Genomic DNA, 21,925 nt, shown 5'->3' on the forward strand with positions numbered 1-21,925 from the left:
GATTGAGTTGAACTATAGAAAGAACAATCAGGTGACGTGAAGATTAGAGATTAGTAGGTCAAGATCTCACTTCCTCAAAATGTTAGCATTGGTTAAAGCCTACCATTTACCATTCTAGATTTTTCATCATTTTTATACACACACACACACATACACACACACACACACACACACACATATATATATACACACATACATATATACATGCACCATCATTTCTACATTATATGTGTTATATATGTATATATATATATATATATATGTGAAAATTTTATATTTCTTCAATGTCAGGGTAAGTAATAAACATCTTTTTAGATGTCTACAGTTATTACAGTCATAGAAAATTGAAGATATCCATTACTTTTCAAAGATAAATTTTATGTGTATGTGAGTTTTTCCTGCATTTATGACCATGTACAACACGTATGCAGTGTCTAAAGAGGCCACACATGAGCATAGAATCATGTGGAACTGGAACTGCAAATGGCTGTGACCTGCCCTGTAGATGCCGGGAGTCAAATCTCAGGTCTCTGTAAGAGAAATAGAACTGCTGAACTATTTCTCATCCATTATTATTAAAAATACTGTCTCCTTATTAAAACAACACTTCATAACCATTAAAACTGTAGAAAATTCACATACATGGTGAAAAGCAGAATTAATTCCCCATCTGTTTTATGCTATTTTATTAACATAATTATTGTTGTATATAGTCCCGCTTTAATTTGAAACACAATCAATAATTGTAAATTTCTAATAAAAAAGCAATGCCTATGACTGATGTTTGACTCCAATGTACAACCTGAATATTACAGAAAAAATATTTTGTTTAATGAAAGAAGAATGTCCTTTGACATCAAGTCATTTAAATGTTCCTAAGAGATGTTCATCGAGCATGTTTTCTAATATTGGGAAATGTAACAGACAATTAGTTGATTCACCAAGCCATTTATTACCACAAAACAGGTTAAAGTAAGAACTTCATGGCTCAATCTTTGAATAAAACCTTATGTTATCAGTTTTGTGAAATAACCATTCTATATAGTATGAATGTGTATTATTCTCATTGGTGAATAAAGACCTGACTTCTCTGTAGATGGGCAGGAAAGCAAAACTTGGAGCACACTGGGAAGAAGAAGGTCAAAGTCATAGAAGTCATCAGCCAGATGGAGAGAAAGGAGGATTTGCAGGAGAAAAAAAGCTGTGAGTCTCAAGGCACCACATAGAAGAATAGAAATGGGTTAATTTAAGTTATAGAGAGCTAGTTAGAAATAATCCTGAGCTATTGGCTGAGTATTTCTAATTCATATTAAGTCTCTATACTGGTTATTTGGAAACTGGCAGGCAGGAAAGAAAAGACTGCCTACATATGGCACCCAAATGTCAGGTACCTATATCCATGTAAGACCTAAAAAAGCTGAAAACTAGTTTCCAAACAAAAACAGAGTCAAATGCAGCTTCTTGGTAACCTCCATTTCTCAGGTAGGCTCTGTTTGCTAACAGCAAGCACAGCTGAAGCTCTTTTCAAAGAAAGCTTCTTGACTCAGTGCTAGCAGCAAAAATGGTTGTGTGTGTGTGTGTGTGTGTGTGTGTGTGTGTATATATATATATATATATATGAAAATTTTATATTTCTTCAATGTCAGGGTAAGTAATAAACATCTTTCTAGATGTCTACAGTTATTACAGTCATAGAAAATTGAAGATACCCATTACTTTTCAAAGATAAGATGCCCTGCTTCCAAACACTTAAATGTGGCTAAGCAGCAGGTAATACACTACTCAGTGGCAGCGTGGACATGGAAACACCCCAGAGTTGAGGTGGTAAACATGGCTTTTGTGGTACCTCCACCATGAAGCTAGGCTCTCAGCAAATGAAGCAGTGCAGAGCCAGTCAACAAAACAGAGGCTGAGGTCCTAGCCATGCTGCTTACCAGTTTAAAGGCTCATGTAGTTAGAACGAGATCACAGATACACAGTAAAGACAGATTCAGACAGAAAATAACCCTCTAAAAGGGTTACAGTGTGTTGACAAATATACAAAGACTTTAAGAGAAATGAGAAAGGGTATAGTCAGTCATAAAAAATACATAGTTTTAAAATGATTAAGTCCTTCAAAGTGGAATAAAGGAATATGAAGAAAGTCACACAAAGTTGGAAAATGCACACAGAGTCTGGATATATTCTTGTGTTGTCTATGAATCTTTTGGCTACTAAGAGATCCTGGATTATAAAGCTGCTAGATTAAACCAACCTAAATTAATATTTAAACATATCCTGACTTCAAAATTTACGTAAAAAGGTGTGTTGCTTCGGGGGAGAAATTATGCATATATTTCCACAGGAAATGAGAAGCTGTGGATTCATTCCAGGTTAAAAAAAATGTCAGGTTTGATCAGGAAAGACCACCTGAAATCCTAACTACAGAAATAAAATAGATAAACCTAGAACAGCTGCAAGATACACAATGTATGTTTTATCTGCTAAAACAAAAAAATCAAAACAAAAATCATCCTTAACTGACTTGTACACACCATATATTCTCTACTTGTATTGTGCTACCTTTAAAAGTTTATATATTTTTAGAACAAGAAGCCAAAAATGAATGAAATAGATGGCCCAGTGACCTAGCATTTCCAAATGCCTCTGTTACAGTCTTCTTAAAAGTCTGCATCCAGTATAGTTTCAAGGCTGCTAGCAAAGATGGCTCAGCCTCACAGACAAGACTACTCAAGGCTGAACTTCATTTTTATTCTAATTATCTGAAGGTTCCCCCAAAGAAACCAGTGCCCCAGACAATATGAAGTAGTATAAAGAATGACACCCGCATTCCCAAGAGATGGGATATGGGTAGGTTTTGATTATTCAATTAATTATGAATGTTTGTCATTGTTTGGGGTTTGGTTACAAAGTATAGTTGGTAATGGTCAGAAAAAAAAGCTGAACAATGGAGATTAGTTTGAGGAATTTATTCTGATAGGTAAAAGGGGGAGGTATAGAAATGAGAGGATAAAGAGATAGATTATTGAATCCACTTTAATCCATAAAGCAACTATTAATCTCAAAATATCTTACATTGGTTTGGATTTGGTTTATTGATACAAATTTAAAGTTATTTTTACTAAGAACAGATATTAAATGAATGACAACATTCGGGAATGATGTCATAATGTATAACACAATGTAGAGATGCAGAAATCACCTTTGCTCTGTAGTGACCCTCAGTCTTTAACCATAAGACATGAACTCTAAGAACTGCAATAACTGAATAAAACTGTCTTTTGTTGATGTTGGATGTCCTTCTTCTGTATGTGTGTTGCTTTTTTGGTTGATGAATAAAGTTGTTTTGGCTAATGATTTAGCAGAGTAAAGCTGGTGGGAAATGCAAACAGAGCTATAGAGAGAAAGTAGGTAGAGCCAAGGAGATGCCCTGTAGCTGCTGAAGGAAAAAGACACCAGCCAGAACCTTACTCGGTAAGCCACAGTATTGTGGTGATACGCAGATTAATAGAAATGGGTTAATTCAAGATGTAAGAGCTAGCTAGAAATATATCTGAGTCACTGGCCAAACAGTGCTGTAATTAATATAGTTTCTGTATGATTATTCAGGTCTGAGCAGCCAGGAAATGAAAGAGCAGCCTTTGCCTACAATTAGTAGCGTATTTCTTATTTTTCTATAATAGATATCTATGAAAAATTAATTTATAAATGAAGTTCAATATTGCACTTGGATTAACTGATGATAAAGTAAAATATGAAAATGCTATTGTGAAATTCATATTAGTGTGTATTTCTTTCTCTTCAACAATATTTTAGTGTACTGAGCTGATGCTCCTTATGATACAGGAGTTTGCTGTAAATGAGGACTGCACATTCATTTCCCAGCTGCCTAGACCCAAATAATCACACAGAAAATATATTAATTACAACATTGTATGGTCTATTAGCTCAGGCTTCTTATTAACTAAGTCTAACATGTTAAACTAAACCATTTCTAATAAGCTATGTAATACCACGAGGCTGTGACCTAGTGGTAAGGTTGCTGCATCTGTCTCTTTCAGCAGCTACATGGTGTCTCCCTGACTCCACCTTCTTTCTCTCTGTATCTTTCTTTAGACTTCTTGCCTAGCTATATTTTGCCCTGTCATAGGCCAAAGCAGCTTCGTTATTAACCAATGATAATAAAACATATTCATAGCACATAGAGGGGAATCCCACATCAGTTGGCACATTGCCTGTCTGATGATAGGAAGTGTGGTGAGTAGCATAGACATTATGGTTCAACATTTTTTTTTATCCTAATTAAGAAAAGAACACTTTTCATTGAAAGAATCTAAATGTATCTGTCCTTTCTATCTTTTGTAGCAGGAGGCTGCTTGTTTGCTTCCCGGCTGCCTAGACCTGAAACAATCACACAAAAACTATATTAACTAAAACACTGCTTGACCGATTAGTTTAGGCTTCTTATTAACTAACTCTTACATCTTTAAATTAATCCATTTCTATTATTCTGTGTATCAGCACAAGCTGTGGCTTACCAGGTAAAGTTCTGGCATCTGTATCTTTCAGCAGTTACATGGGATCTTTGACTCTGCCTTCTCTTTATATGTATCTCTGTCTGGCTATATTCTGCCCTGCCATATGCCAAAACATCTTTATTCATTAACCAGTAAGAGCAACACATATATAGAAGGACATCCCACATCACCCATCTCTGAATGGCTAGTATTTATGACTTCTGGGTAGTACCAAGTGAAACAAGAGTTGCATGAACACAGCCATGCAAACACCTTCATAGTGTGATCACTAGGGTGGATGACTAAATTATTAGCAGATGCATATCAATTATATGGGAGATAAATGAAACAAAAAGGATGCCTCATTTCCTGTCCAGAGAGAGCAAGGTGATCCATAATGAGGAATTTGCTCAACCTCTTCAACTTGTTAAGCAATTTAAACTTATAAAGTTATTTTTTTCTGGGATTTTCCATTCAATATATCAATTTTGGTGGATTATGCATACCTGAAACTATTGAAAGAAATAAAAAAAACTAACATGGATGACAGAAGCCTCCTATGTGTGCAAAAGACCACTTCAAAATGCGTCTTAAAGTAGAAATATACATGAAGAGAGTGTGATCCTTCTTCCTAGAGAGAGTCAGGGAACGTTGTTTTGCAGCCTTACTATTTCTTACTTTTAAAAATTAGATGCTTTGCTAAACTTCATTTTTTTTTGTCTTTTGGGTGCATTAATATAAGCCACTATTCCCATTTAGAGAAGGAATACACAAAATGTTCTCTTTGTGAGTTTATAAGCAGTGGCATTACAGGATTGCAACAGCTGTGGGAAATCCTGCTTGATTCTCTCACCCCCCTCTCATCATGTGAATGACACTTGCTTTCTCCCACACAATATGAAATCTTACTTGATCTCCAACCTTTTCTCCTTGCCCGGTTTGTGTCTCCTACCTTTTTCTCCACTACTCAAAACTGCAACAACCTTCTCCACAGATATTTTCAGCCAAATATTAATTTATTTCAATGAAAAATGAACTGTTACACAGACACTTTTAAAATGTAAAATGTGCATTAACTACGTGATTTTGATGGAACCTGTTTCCTTTTACAGGTGTTCTGAGAGCAGTGAACGTTCTTTGCACCTGGGCCGTGTGTTCCAACTTTGTGGGCCAGCACAGACCATCTCTTCTTGAATTATCTCCATTGTATCCCATTACCTTTTCCTTAGCTACTTCCTTGTTCTAATGTGACAGACACTGTTGGTAGTACTCATTGCCTCCTTCCTGTTTTTGTTCAAGTAATAATCTAATGCACTTGTAATCACATTTCCTCGGGGCTAATTTTCAATCTCTTCACTCTTTCCAAAGTCAAATATGGCCTTAAGCTTTCCAAATTAATGTTCATTTCCCAACTCCTAGTCTAACCAACTTCAAAACCACTTAATACAGTTCACAATTCTGTCCATTTCCAAATTGTCTGTTTAAGAGCTATGTCAGCACTGTCTTAATGTCTTTCCTGCGCTAGCAGTAAACATGCAGTTATGTCCTCTGCGGGTCTTCTGTCATCCTTTGAAGTATTAATTTTTATCCCTAACTCTGTGATCTGAGTTTGCCCTCATTTCCAACCACATTTCAGTGACAGAGACCCTTAGTTTTGTACCTGTATCAATGTATCTCTAATTCCCAGTGGTATTGCTCGTGCTTCAAGCTCTCCTTCAATGTCCTGACTCACATCCTCATGTAAAAATAGCAATTCTGACTTCCTTGCTCATGATCTCCCTCCTTTTGCTCCTCATCGGGACCTTGGGATCTCAGTCCGGTGCTCCTATGTGGGGCTCTGTCATTTTCTCCATCCAATGCCAGGTGAAGGTTCTATGGTGATATGCAAGATATTCATGAGTATGGCAATAGGATCTGGACATTTCTGGCACCCTCTCCTCAGCTGCCCAAGGACCTAGCTGGGGGCGTCTTCCTGGACACCTGGGAACCCCTCTAGAGTCAAGTCTCTGCCAACCCTAGAATGGCTCCCTTAATTAAGATATATAATTCCTTGTTCCCATATCCACTTTTCCTATATCCCAACCATCCTATTCCCCCAAGCTCTTCCCATCCTCCACTTCACACTTTTCTCTCCCCATCCCCCATCCCCCCATCCCACCCCACCCCCATGCACGTTTACCCATTGAGACGGTGGGACAGATCTAACGGGAGACCACCAAGTCCAGTTGGAATGGGACTGATGGAACAGGGGACCAAACCGGACTCTCTGAATGTGGCTGACGGCGGAGGAGGACTGAGAAACCAAGGACAATGGCAATGAACATGAACTCTACAGCATGGACGGGCTCACTGTGAGCCTTGTCAGTTTGGTTGCTCACCTTCCTGGACTTAGGGGGAGCTGGGAGGACCTTGGACTTAACATAGTGAAGGGAACCCTGATGGCTCTTTGTCTTGGAGAGGGGTGGAGTGGTGGGGGTATGGGTGGAAGAGAGGGGAGGGAAGGGGGAGGAGATGGAAATCTTTAATAAAAAAAAAGAAAAAAAATAGCAATTCTGCTAGTTTGCCTATAATGTGATTCCAGCTAAATATTAGTAACAGCTATTTAAAATGTATGAATCCACCACTGTTTCACATCTATCTACTCATGGGTCTACATCAGAGTCTAGAGAGGAAATATTTTATGGAGACTTACAAGTGTGCGATTTAGGCCAAGAGAAAATATAGTGGGAAAAATGTATTGACAGCTAATGTCCAGATTTCATGGGATAACTTTAGAAACCCAGTATTCAAAACATTAGGTATGCATATTTTGATTAGAAGAAGTCGTTAGGGTGATTATCATGTAGAAAATACATTAGATGTGGATGATCTATTTTAATAAATGCTACAAAAAGTATCAAATCTGCTGTAACTGTGACTCATAAGTCACTACAAATAACACTCAAATTTTTATTCTAAAACTTACTTTAAGTCATTGATTTCAATTTATTTACACTGATACTAATTAAGATGACAAATTTTTATTTAATTTTTATATTTTTCTTGTTTCTTTTGTTTTGTTTTATGGACAAGTTTTCCTGTAACTAAGACTTAAGCCTTTAACTGGTTAAACAAAGTTTTGACAACCTTGAACTGCTGATTCTCCTTTCTCTATCTCTGGAGTATTTGATATTGCAAATATTTTGCTACCATAAGCAAACTAAATATTTATATATATATTTTTCTTAACCAGTGACAAAGGACCAGCATTGTTAGTTAGTCATGAACCATTTATATTGTACTGGGAAGTACCTAGCTTTCTTTATTGAATACAGTTTTGTGAAAAGGTATCCCTTCCACATATCTATGTGGAGGAAAAAAAATGCAAAGCTATTCCCTTTAACATTTGGTTTTTAATTTTTTACTTTAATAAAATTTCAAGTTCTTTCTGAAATAGTGTAGGACTTTAAAACACAATTTGATAAAAGAATATAATTTTAATGTAATTAAAAGAGAACAATTCTCAAACTCAGTTTTTGGAATATTTTATCCCAGTTTTATAGGTGGGATGCGATCAACTATGATTTTCATTATCCTGAGTATAAAAGACATGTGTTAAGATTGAAAATTAACCACATTGAAAGTAATCTTTTTTAAAAAAAAAACATTCTTCACTTTGTAATATTCTGAAGATTATACCAGTGTTATACTTCACAAATGAAACAAGATAGTAATAGAATGAACATGATAATAAAATGTCCATTCATCAATGATGACTGACACTATCCATAAACAACCTCAAGGTAGACATATTCTTTGAATTACTCAAATTGATTTGAGTTCTTACCTTTTGTTTGTTTGTTTGTTTGTTTTTTTTTTTTTTTTTTTTTTGGTTTTTCGAGACAGGGTTTCTCTGTAGCTTTAGAGCCTGTCCTGGAACTAGCTCTTGTTGACCAGGCTGGTCTCGAACTCACAGAGATCCGCCTGCCTCTGCCTCCCGAGTGCTGGGATTAAAGGCGTGCGCCACCACCGCCCGGCTGAGTTCTTGCCTCTTTTAATATTATGCTCAAAACTCTTAACAAAAAGTTCACACAGTAGTAAAACATAAAATATGAAGTAGTAAGAGGCAATACTTGAAACTGGGAATTAGGTAATTTTTTAAATTATAATATAACAAATAAGAATACCATAGGTATTTGAAAGTTAAAATTCATATATAAAAATGGGAAATTTTGAAAAATGAAATATGAAAAACCTACTTCTTAATCTTTGATATTGGTTAGAGAATGAAGAAGAAAATTGAGATAGAAAAATAATATTTTAACTATCCAATAAATATTCTATTTGTGATATAATTTAAACTAATTATAATGTACTTCATGAAAATTAAAAATTACTGATTTCAAATAAAAAGTATGTTCTCAAACTTGTTCAACTTTTTTCTGTGAATATTCTTATCAAAAATCATATAGTTTACTATAATCAATTAGTTTATTATAACCTGGCAAATTTGGGCTTTTGATATTCTGTCCCTCCAAAAGGTTAGACTTTCAACCTAAAATATATGTGTGATTTCACGTGTAACTGTCAATTCAAATCAAAGGTGCACAAATACTGAATCTCTAGTGATAAATTCAGTATTATTCTACCACTGTTTGGTTCAAATAGTCAAGAATTGCTAAGAATATTATTTCTCTTCTACAAAAAAACCACTCAAGTCAGAGTCACAGAATCCCTTGGTTCTTAACTGAGGTCAACATTTACTTTCAGTTTAAATTGATTCACTATAATGGATTAGTGCCCTGATACTGTTACAAGTTCTTTTAAATGATTTACTACTGCCTGTTTCTTCCTTGTCTTTGTCTGCTGCTCTCTACTTGCTGTTTGAAAGATTCTTTTCTTCTTTTCTTTCTTTTCCTGCCTTCCTCCCTTCCATATATATATATATATATATATATATATATATATATATATATATATATATATATATATATATATAATTTCCTTCTTTCTCTCTGTCTTTATAATCTGGATTTCGTGCCTTAGGTCTCGCGCATGCTAAGCAAATATTTTTCCAATGATCTGTTTTTCCAGGAATTGAAATGTATGTAACATATTTGTTGAAGAGACCTCATAGAAAATTCCTATGCATGATTTATTTAGTCTAGATATTATTTTAAGTTTTAGGTCATTTTCATCTTACACTAAACATCTATATATTGTGAATCTAATATCTATAAATGACAGGTAAATACATAAAATTGTAAACTCTAGCAAGTACATTAAAGGCTCCTTTAATATCATTGGGGGAAACATTGTATTAAGCTAATGTAAAAATGAGTGAGGTAACTGTTTGATATCAGCAAACTCAGAAAATTTTAGCATAAATTCATCAAAAGTTATGAAATTAAGAATTTTTAATGAGTACTGCGTGAATTCAGAGAAGCAACCACTTCTGATTGTCTATTTGAGTGAGTTTGCAAATATAATTTCCCATGCCATTAATTTCTCCATCAGTCTGCATTTCGGATGACTAATATTGACCAAACAAATAAACAAATAAAAATCTGCATGTTAGTCCTCCAAGATTATTTTCTCTTAAAATGGAATAAAATAATTATTAAACATAAAGTAAGATAGAAGCTTTCTGAAGGTGTACTTTGCAAAAGAAAGGCATCCTTACTATATATGGAAAATAGCCCATAATATTCACTGATGTGGTTTAAAATATCACTCTCCATCATTTCAACTGTAACGTCTGTAATTCTCTGATTTAAAGTCGTGATAAAACACATAAAAATGGTATGCACATGTCTGTTCAGACTATGAAAGGCTAAATGAAACAATGTGAGATTTCTTTCAAATAGTGCAAAGATAAAGTTAACAAACAGATCTCCAAGAACTTACTGTTTGTGATGTACATATAAGTTCACAGAACGGTTGCCTTTATGGTGGTTTTATTCCCAGCACAGTAAACGGCAAAACGGTTCCTGTTCAATCGACTTTCTCATAAGAGGTTTAACTCCCTCATTGTTTTGACATAGTTTGTATCTCAGTTTTCGCATTCTAGCTAACTTCTACATTTTGAGAAAGTAAATTCCACCTTGTGTGACAGACTGACCCAGAGTCAGGAAATAGTCCTTGTAGTGCTAAAATGAATCGATGTGCTTTAGAAGTCCCTTAAAAGAAAAATGACTTTCAGTCAAGAGTCTTGTAGTACAAAAACAAATAGCAAGGAATTGGGTAAAAATATAGCATTTTAGGTTGTGTTGAACATTGCTACAAAGTAGATGATGCCAATCGACAAATGCTCTACCATAGATGACCTAAATCAGAAAATAAATGTCTTCATGAGATATGGTACCTATAGGTCCACAAGTCACTTATCACTAAAGAAAATTTTTGGTAAAATTATTAATGCATTTTATTTAGTAAATACTATGATTACTGTAGTGACATTTCAATATTTAATAATAAATAATAAATGAGACACAGGTAACACTATACACAATATTTAATAAGATACATGTATTAACCCACATTCTACGTACAATCTAAATCAATTAACCAACACATATGGTTATGCTAATTAAATATATTTTGATAAATTAAATTCAAATGCTTAACATGTTCCTGGTAAACTCAATGTATAAGACAAAAAGGAATAACTAAAAATCAAACAGGTAATCAATAGTGCAACTTATGCCTTCATTAAATATTGGTTATTTTCTAGTATTTTTCAATACTTTATGATTTAGAATTAATAATGAAAATTATTAGTTCACACAAATTAGCATAAAATAATATGTAGATCCCACGCGCCCTTTATGCAGCTTCTTCCAAGGGCAGCATTATCCTTACGAAGGTATTACATTATAACTAGGATTCTAACTCTCATCGAATTCCCACACTTGACTCAGATTTACTCATGTATTCACACGTTTTTGTATATGTGTTGCTGTATTCAACTGTATGGCACATGACAGTCTCCTTACTCACTTCAATAGTCAAAATGATACAAATAGTAAAGTTCTAATAAAACTTAATAAGTGGATTTTTAAAGTAAGGACAATATTTTTAAAGCAAGGACCAAATAACATCTTAGCCTTCGTGTCATAACAGTCATTGTATTTTCTGTATTCAAGCCCCTCCTTAAAGGAAAATCTGTAGTAGTAATAATAATAATAGAAAAGAAAACAAAAATATAAAAAAGAATAAATATCCTATTCTAGCTAGCTTTAAAAAAACAAGTGTCCCAAGTCCCAATTGTATATTTACTTTAAAGATAATAAAAAGTGCATTTTAAAAAAAAGTGGGGGTGGCAGTTCCAGGACAGGCTCCAAAGCTACACAGAGAAACCCTGTCTCAAAAAGACAAATAAATACATAAACAAAAAATGGAAAAAAAGCAAATAAATAAAAAGATAAGTAAATCTATTTCTGTGGAGAGCTAATACAATTTAGTAAAATTATGATTTTAGGATAAATTATAAGCTTATAAATTTTGTTATTGTAAAAATAATGATAGTCATGTGAAGCAAAGAAAAACTCTTGACCTTTTCTCTCCATTTGCATGCAAAATTCAAGATGTCATTGTTTTTTACCGCTGAGTAGTATTCTAGGATGTATATATTCCACACTTTCTTCAACCATTCTTCCACTGAAGGGCATCTAGGTTGTTTCCAGGTTCTGGCTATTACAAATAATGCTGCTATAAACATAGTTGAACAGATGCTTTTGTAATATGATTGGGCATCTCTTGGGTAAATTCCCAAGAGTGGGATTGCTGGGTCCTGGGGTAGGTGGATCCCAAATTTCCTGAGTGAGGTAACCCAGGCCCAAAAAGATGAACATGGGATGTACTCACTCATAATTGGGTTCTAGCCATAAATAAAGGACATCGAGCCTATAATTCGTAAAAATCCTAGAGAAGCTATATAAGAAGGTGAACCCAAAGAAAAACATATAGTTATCCTCCTGGATACTGGAAGTAGACAAGATTGCCGGACAAAAAATGGGAACATAGGGGTGGGGTGGGATGGGGGGAGGGGGGAGGGGGCGAGAAAAGTGTGAAGTGGAGGATAGCAATTAAATAAAAAGAAAAAAAAAGCTCTTGACTATCTAACAGGGAAAAAAATGGGAAAAATAAAGGAGTCTGAGAGGAAGAAATGGTGTGGGAATTACATCAATGTATGCAATTCTGAAACAATCGAAATGTTTACTTAAAAATTAATGTAGTTTGGCCAATAGATGTTTGTTCATTTTTTATGTAAGGTTTCGCAGTTATTATTTTATAGTCTTAAAATACAAAATGCATTGCATCATTGATTTGTTTTGACTTGGTTTGATTTGCATTTGAAGCATTTAATTAATTACAAGGTTTTTAAGTTGTGAATTTGATATTTTAATTGTTTTTTTCCAGCGTGACATTGTAAGAAGCAAGGTAAATGATTAAAAATCCATAAAAAATAACTTCTAATCACAGCATCTATTACAAAACATCACAATAAGGGCAGCTTCAAAGAGCGGAATCTTATTCCACAACTCAAAGTGGCAACATATCACTGCTAAGATGACAAGTAATTTGTTCTGTTATTTATTTACTCTTTCTCTGCTCAAATAAAGGCATTTTAGGAACTAACTGTTCATTAGGCTTAATGCTAAAACAAACAAACTTAAAATCCTCAACTTCTGGGAGCTGGAAGTATGCTAAATCTGTTAACTCTAGATAAAATAAATGGGATTTCAGTACTCTATAATCAGATGCATTTTGAAGCATGCCTAGATTTGATTAATATTCAGGTTGAATCTAAAGGACAGTCTTGGGGTGATGAATTCTGAAGAGACCCAGGTTATTGTTCACACATTTCATGTTGATTTAAATATTTGGAGCCATTATAAATAAGTGCTGACTTATCAGGCAAAACACTATTTACACATGTTTATCTTCTAAAATGATATTTAGTCACATCTGTCTATATGTCCAATTGTCCATGTCAGGTGAGCAGAATCTCACCTGGAAATAGGAATCTATAGTTAATATGAGCGCACACGACTTTTTTAGAGGTTCTGTTTTTTTTTTTTCCCTACACCCATACAGTCACCCAGTTCCAATGTATCTGAAAGACCTGGCTCTGGTGGACACTGTAAGCATACAAATTTGCATATGTCAACATGCACACATGCATACACACATGAAAACACACGCATGTTATTGAAAAAGAATAAGACAAGAGCTTGATGTCCTTGTTCATTTACATATTATATACTATTTACTTAAGTTTTTGGTAACAGTGTGGAAGCACGAATTTTGTTTTACCATCCTAGGTTGAAATGACAGAAGAATATTCTTCACTTTCAAAGTCTAACATAAAGAATTAAATATTGAAAACATTTATTGAATTGAAAAGGCAAAGAAATGAGTTTTAATCCATAACAGTGCTCATACAGTAAAGGAAAAGAATCTACTGTGCCAAAACTCTGTAAAATGTCCACAGGTTGCAGTGTGTCTATACAGTATTCTTACTCTTTCCCATCGAAAACATTTTGCTTCTAGAAGTCACAATAACAATGACCAGAGTATATCACATTTTATGCTATCTTAAAAGTGTCCAGCTATCCTTTTTTTTGTCTCCTTCAAATACATTTTATTGAAAAATTATATTGAAAATTGATAGCTTTCAATCATTAAGTTTTAATAAGTTGGCAAATGAAGTGTTGCAATATATTTTAGCCAAAATTCAAGAATGAAATGTCCTGTAATTTCTATAGTGTGAACACAGTTAAGGAGCATTCTGATTAACTGTGATGCAGGAGTTCACCAACCTTCAAAAATCAACTTAATCTGGGACCTGTTGTTAGAAGAAGGATGTTCTATACTAGACTCTAGAGTTTAAATGAGTCATAACCCTAAAAAGAAAATATTTCCTCCAACTTAAATTACCAAGCAATAAATCAAGGTATAAATAAGTGATGCCTTCTGATGATTTATCTATAGAACATGTTAAAATGGGAAATTCAATTACTAATTTAGAAGTACTATTCCCTAAGCCATCATTTAAATTGTACGAGTGCAAACAATAACACTTCAAAATGTTAAACCATTGTGGCTTCAGATTTGCTAATTGAGTTTCTTATGACTTTATTGTTACTGAAGTGGGTAATTAGAGGTTCCATATAATTTGAGTTGTGTGCTGCAAACTGAAACATTTCTGTAGATCAAGAAGAAATGAGAAGCTGCCACAGCACAGCTTGGCATTCCCTGTGCCTTCGAGAGCCTTCTAGGTGTTTTACACTGGGGAGATTTTTGCCTGCAGACTAAACTGGCTACCCTCTGTCCCTATAATAACTTCACGATTGGGAAGCCATATGGTGCAATGCTGAATGCTATATTAAATTGTGAATCAGATTTTGGCCAGCTTTATGCTCATAAATGAATATCAGAATTATACTCATGCAAATTTCCATACACTGCTGCTCCTTGGTTATGCTAAGCTTATTTAGTCCTTTTCCTTTTTGAGACACCTACAGAGATAAAATCATACCTAATTTAAATCTTAATAGCACTAACAGATAATAGGAAAGATAAAGGGCTATGACACAGTGAGCCTCGCCTGCTCTTACCTTGAAAGAAGCAGTCTTCATTATGAACGATGGTGATCTTCTGCTTTTTCAGGCAGGCAGCTCTGTGCACTTCACAGTGGTTTTCATAGAATTCCCCATCGGACCCACAGACCGGTTTATAGTGCGGCTTACACGCTTCCATGCAGGCACATTCCGCATGCCTTGTCTCTCTGCTGACCACACAGTGCCTCCCCAAGCCACAGAATTTATTTTCACAGGATCCAAAAGGGCCATCCTGAATTAGAAATTCTGGAAATGAGAAAGAAAACAAATGATAAGGTTCTCTTGTTGACATAACCACTTCATTTCAAAATATCAGTTGAACAATGTCTATAAGCTATCAAAGAAATCCAGAGTACAACAACTAACTTAATTAACTTAACAAACTTACAACAAAACTCAGTGAGTAACCATTTCAAAAGCTGTCAGATTCTTCTCTGGTTCTTCTCTTCTAATTCTGCCCTCTCTTTTCAGAGTACATTGAGATTTGAAGACTCACTATTATTGTTATGTATAATTTTAACATTTTTGAAGATGTTATGCAATGCATTTTGACTACTCTGATCATTCCCTCCATGCCTCCTCTTATTACCGAGGCTCCCTTCTCTTTCTCATGTTCATGTCTGATTTTTTTTTTTTGTTTTTTGAGCCTCTGCGGTTATACACGTCTGCCTATGCAACTGTAAGTTTGGAGTTATTCTTTGGAGTCTGATTAAATATACTTTATACCATCATGATAATTCCAAAATCAAATTTGTAAGCAGAGTTCAAAGAGTTCCTTGACTGATACTAAAGAAATTTACAAGTGTGAAGCTTTACTTGTTAGCTCTTATTATTGATTCTTTAAAATGAACTTCCACAAGACATATATACAGTTGAAAAAAGTTTAAAAATTAGTTTGATATTATAAATTAAGTTCATATATTGCTTTAATTTTTCATATATTGATTCTGGTCAAATTTAAATCAGGTAATTTAAAATTTATACAAAAGCACACCAATATCAAGGGCATAGTAACAAACAGTAACCTAACTTGGAACATAAATATGCCAAACCAAAATTTGAGGGTACACAGCTTTAAAAAGGAGCTGAGTGGCAGCTAAGAGGAAGCAGCCAGAGTTCAGTCAGTCAGAGACCATGTCCATGTCCAAATCCTGTCATGTCCAAACTGAATAGATAGCAGCTCATTCAAACATGCCCAAATAACATAATCGTTTATTGGGTATCAATACAGTAATTTCTCTAATTTGTTTCCATTAGGTCCAAAAAACCTTTCTGACCTCATTGCAGCAGAATGCTAGCCTTTGCTGGTTCTGAGTGATACTGAGCTCATACATCATGTAGTAGTGTGGTGCTTCTTTCTCTGGGAATAGCATGATCATTCCACACCATCTTGGATTAGAGACTACCTTGCTCAGTAGTCATGGCAACTAACTGAGCAGAACAGTACAGAGAAATGGTAGCTTAGCTATTGGCAGTAGGAGGGAGGGAAGCAGGATTCCACCCTCCTCTTCCACATGCAAGGGATCTTGGAAGATGCAAGTTTGTATGCTATATTAATGTTTGAGTCCCCTCTGCATGCTATGAATATGTTTTTTATCACCATCAGTTATTAAAGAAACTATTTCAGCCAATGGCTTAGCAGAGTTAAGACAGGTGGGAAATCCAAACAGATATACAGAGAAAGTAGGTGGAATCAGGGAGATGCCATGTAGCTGCCAAACAGAAAGCTACCAGTCACCAGCCAGAATCATACCAGTAGGCCACAACCTCATGGTATAATAAATTAATAGAAATTGGTAAATTTAAGATGTAAGAATTATCTAGAAATATGTGTAAGCTATTCGCCAAGCAGTGTTGTAATTAATATAATTTCTGTGTGATTATTTGGGTCTGGGTGACCAGAAAGTGAAGGAGCAGTACAGGTCATGGTCGCTAGAAAGGAAATGGATTTGATATGAAATTACCCTGGAGAATGATCGTTGTTAGGGCTGTGAGCATCATGATGAGGTTAGAGAGGCTAACATGGTTGGGACTTGAAGTGAGAAGGCATGAAAAGGACATGTCATGCTGTTGATATAACAGCAGACAAGTGTCAGAATTCTAAGAGTTAGAGAGACGGAAGGAGATAGGGAGGGAGGGAGGGAGGGAGGGAGGGAGGGAGAGAGAGAGGGAGAGGGAGAAAGAGACAGAGAGAGGCGCACACACACAGAGAGAGGGAGGCACATGAATGGCAAAGTTGTCTTTTATGGACTAGAGGACTAGGTTTGCTTTTCCTAGTGTGTCCTAACTTCACAGCAGAGGTCTGTGGATTGTTTGGCAGACTATCAGAGACAGGACAAAGGCTGATTTTAAAGAGAGAAAGAAGGCAGCTGCAGTGTCTGCATTCCAACAGTAGATAGAAAGAGGAAGGGCAAATAAAACAGACTGCACAAAGCAGCTTCAGTGAGTCATAGAGGATATATTGAAGCAATTGTTTAACACACACTTATCATACTGTAAGTAAATTCTCAACCATGTTTATAAACTCTGTTGGTCACCAAATAGGACTTTAGCTAAGTTATTACTGTGATTACTCTTTGCTGCCTAATCTTGTGTAAACAGGCATTTATCCCTATCTTCCCAAGAAAAGATAACTAAATAGTACCCACTACTCAGACAAATAGTTAATTTATCCTGCTGAAATTTTTCTCTTAACAAATGTAGTACACTGAAGTCAAAAATATCTAAAATACATTGCATACATTCATAAAATAATGACTGATTTGAATGTAGAAATAATAAGTCAATATCTTTATATTAGTGTGTAAGTAAATTATCAATTAATATTAGGTCCTTGAAAGTTATTATTTCAATAGGGAAATTTTTTGGCCATTGTTATGTTTTAGATAATTGTACATCTTTTTATTGCTAAATACTAAGAGTTATCAATAATGTGCTTATTTATTGAGAGCTTATAAAAGAGATATAATTTCACTTTTTAGTAAAACTGAAGCAGCTCTTAGACATATTGTGGTTTCCCTTGGCTAAGATGTGATAACAGATGTGTATACAATGTTAGTATAACTGGTAACACTATCTGTACCAATGTTTTCGTGATAAGTGGCACTACCTAGTATACAAACGTTGGTGTGATATAAGGTGACTATCTGGTACCAATGTTTGCAAAAGAGTTAGCACTCTCTGGTACATGAGATTTGTATAATAATAGATGGCTTTCTGGTACACCAATGTTTGTGTGATAAAAGGTGTCACTGTCTGGTACACCAATGTTGGTATGAAGATTGGCACACTATGGTACATGAGGTTGTTATAAAAAAATTTGACAATTTCTTCAAATGCTTTACAAAGGGAGTAAGATAGTACTTTAGAGACAAAGATTTAGAGGCCTGGTGAGGGGCACTGAAAAGATTAAAAGACACAGCACCAAGGTGGTTACCATAATACAGCCAACACAGGTTAGGTATTTAAACAACGAGCATTCAGAAAGCTGGCAATGCTAGGATAAGGGGAAAGACTGAATCAACGTTTAAAATGATAATAGGGGGAGGGGAAACAGCAGATTACGGTGAGCTGCATTAATTATTGTGTGGAATATAAACATACCATTTAATTAGAGCCATTTTTCACACACTGTCTCCTAGCATATGCTAGGTTAAAGTATAAGATGTATTTAATAGCAACTCTAAATGACTAACATATTAGTCATAGAAGAGGGCTCAAATCGTTTTTAAACTGTATTTTTGCCTAACGAGATATTCTAGTAATAAAACAAGAGGTAACTAACAAATTACCTTGTGTTTCTCTATACAATAATCCCTTTGTTTACAGTCATCTACTAAAGCACAATTCTAATTAAAGTTAGTAGCCGGGCGGTGGTGGCCCACGCCTTTAATCCCAGCACTCGGGAGGCAGAGGCAGGCGGATCTCTGTGAGTTCGCGGCCAGCCTGGTCTACAAGAGCTAGTTCCAGGACAGGCACCAAAAGCTACAGAGAAACCCTGTCTCGAAAATAAATAAGTAAAAAAAAATAGTTAGTGTATGTAAAACACACTTAGCTGTGGTTAGAATGACTAAGACATACTGTTCACCTGCATTGATAAATCACACATTGATAATGCTCAACTTAAAAATATGCACATGATCTAAAACGTCCTCAGCTATGCCAAATACAAACTAATTTTCACTTATATACTTTAAATTGATCTTTTAACTTAAAGTTGGTTGTTTGCTTTTTTCACTTGGGTTAATGCAACCTTGACGTTAAAATCTAGTTCCTTGGGCAGCTGCGGAGAGGGAGCCGAAAAAGGCCAGATCCTATAACCATACTCATGAATATCTTGCATATCACCATAGAACCTTCACCGGGTGATGGTTCATATTCAGAGAGTCTGGTTTGGTTGCCTGTTCCATCAGTCCCATTCCAACTTGGAGGTCCTAAACTTTTAAGACACAATCATTTTTATTGTTCACGATGTTAATAACATTAATAAGAATTAGAATACTTTCCTTCCATTCAAAGTTTTGTTAATAATTTAGTTTCCTCATAAATTTTGGTGAAAGTAAAGAAAAATATGTAATGAAACATTATTTTTAAAGATTTATTTTTATTCTTGTGTTTTTGTGCATGTATGTGTATGTGTGTGAGCCTGTCTGTATCTGTCACAGGTGTAAAGGCGGCACCGGACTGAGCTCCCAAGGTCCTGATGAGGAGCAGAAGGAGAGAGATCATGAGAAAGAAAGTCAGAACCGTGAAGGATGCGTTCACCCACTGAGATGGCGGGACAGAACTAACAGGAGATCACCAAGTCCAGTTGGAATGGGACTGATGGAACATGCGACCAAATCAGACTCTCTGAAAGTGACTGATGGTGGAGGCTGACCGAGAAGCCAAGGACAATGGAGATGGGCTTGGTCTCTACGACAAGGACGGGCTCTGTGTGAGCCTTGTCAGTTTGGTTGCTCACCTTCCTGGACCTGGAGGGAGTTGGGAGGACCTTGGACTCAACATAGTGTAGAGGCTCTTTGGCCTGGAGAGGGAGGGAGTGGGGGTATGGGTGGAGGGGAGGGGAGGGAAGGGGGAGGAAGAGGGGAGGAGATGACAATTTTTAATAAAAAATAAACTGGAAAAAAATCTAAAATTGTCATACCAATCTGCCCTAAGAATGGAATTAGCAAGTTAATTAAATGCTCAAGCCTCAGTTTTCATCAAATAGCATAGAATTAGAATTTAGTATGCATTTCTTAAATAAAATAGAGAGAAGTAGCAACAAAGTTAATACTGTTATCATGCAGCTACTGAGAAGATTCTGTGTACGTGGCCCTGAATGTCTCTGGTTTGAGATATTCGATTAAGAAACGTAGTGATTATGATTATGAATTATAATTTGTCACAGATTTGGCAGTAAAATATTTGAATAAAATTGTTTTAATAAATAAGTGTCTTTCTCAACATACTGTATTAAAAAATCTGTTGGAATTTTGTAGGTAGTATATGCCTATATTCTGGAAACTCTAGAAATGGAAGTAGGTATACATTAAATTCTAGGCCAACATGGTCCACATAACAAACCTTATTATAACATAGAGACACAAGCAAGGTACATCAAGAAAGGGTTTGAATTAGTGTGCTTCAAAATAACACTCCTAACGTTGTCAAGAAATTCTAACATGATATTTTTCTCAGATGCCAAAAAGTTAAAAATAATTAAAAATTCTTTAAAAATTGAAAGGAAGGAAAAGAGAAACAAGAAATACACAAAGTAGGGGATGATTCAGAAGTTTCAATTTCCATAATTATATATTTTGATTTAGAGTTACAAGCATCCATTTTCATGACAGTCTGCCACCCACATGTAGAAAATTGGGAAATCAAAGTAAAATTTTGTTTTGTATATTGTAGAGTAATCTCATGGATTTCATAGGTAGGGACACGTGCAGCAAACAGCTGCAAGGCATCCAGAAGCAGCACAGTGTGGCCTTCCAGTGACTGCTGTGATTAGTGTCTGCATCTCCTGGTGTTGCTCTGTTAGGCGGGCTAATAATTTGCTCCAGTAACCCAATGAAAAGAGGATCGTATCTACCTTGAAATTGTGACCATCTCCCTATCTTATTTTGAACATATTAGATCTTTAGTTTGTTCTTCAATTGTGTATTTTTAAAGACAAAATATTCAGGAGTGCAGGGAAGTCTCATATAATCTGCCACCACACTAAACACACAGGCTTATCAGCATAAGCATATTGCATCAATATTGTACCAAGTGCTGCACCATGAAGTGAGATGTTTTCATTAAGAATGATTCTACACAACCTTTCCTCCCTGTGCCTGGTCCTGAGCCCCTGTCAACCTCTGGTCTCCATGTTTAGGGCTTTCCAGAATGTAGATAAATGTTTCTCTTCTGCCTGGTCCCACAGCCATTCAGTCCCAAAGAAACACATTAATAATTATAATATTAATTATTAATATGGTATTAATTATACACTGTTTTGCCTATGGTTCAGGCTTTTTACTAACCACCTTTTATAGCTTAAATTAACTCATAATTCTTATCTATTTTTAGCCACATGATTTGGTACCTTTTTTCAGTGCAGCATTCTTATCTTGTTTCCTCAGCATCTGGGTGGCTACTGCATCTGGCTTCTACTCTTCCCAGAATTCTCTTAGTCTGGTTGTCCCACCTATACTTCCTGCCTGATTACTGGTCAATCAGTGTTTTATTAAACCAATACAAGTAACAAATCTTTACAGTGTACAAAAAACAATTTCTCACAGTTGGAAAATGGTGATTCAGCCTCCAGGAATCTCA

General features: G+C 35.3%; 1 protein-coding gene across 3 annotated transcripts in view; it reads right to left on the bottom strand.

The window, feature by feature from the left end:
- The window catches only part of Fstl5 (follistatin like 5), a 393,360-nt gene that overhangs the window by 273,296 nt on the left and 98,139 nt on the right, over nt 1–21,925 (bottom strand). For all 3 annotated transcript variants that reach the window (XM_038348044.1, XM_038348043.1, XM_038348042.1), the window contains exon 3: nt 15,119–15,367. In XM_038348044.1, coding sequence (XP_038203972.1) covers nt 15,119–15,367 — 249 coding nt within the window. The remainder of the gene's footprint in view (nt 1–15,118; nt 15,368–21,925) is intronic.

This window comes from Arvicola amphibius, chromosome 11 (assembly GCF_903992535.2).
Source record: "Arvicola amphibius chromosome 11, mArvAmp1.2, whole genome shotgun sequence".
Taxonomy (NCBI): domain Eukaryota; kingdom Metazoa; phylum Chordata; class Mammalia; order Rodentia; family Cricetidae; genus Arvicola; species Arvicola amphibius.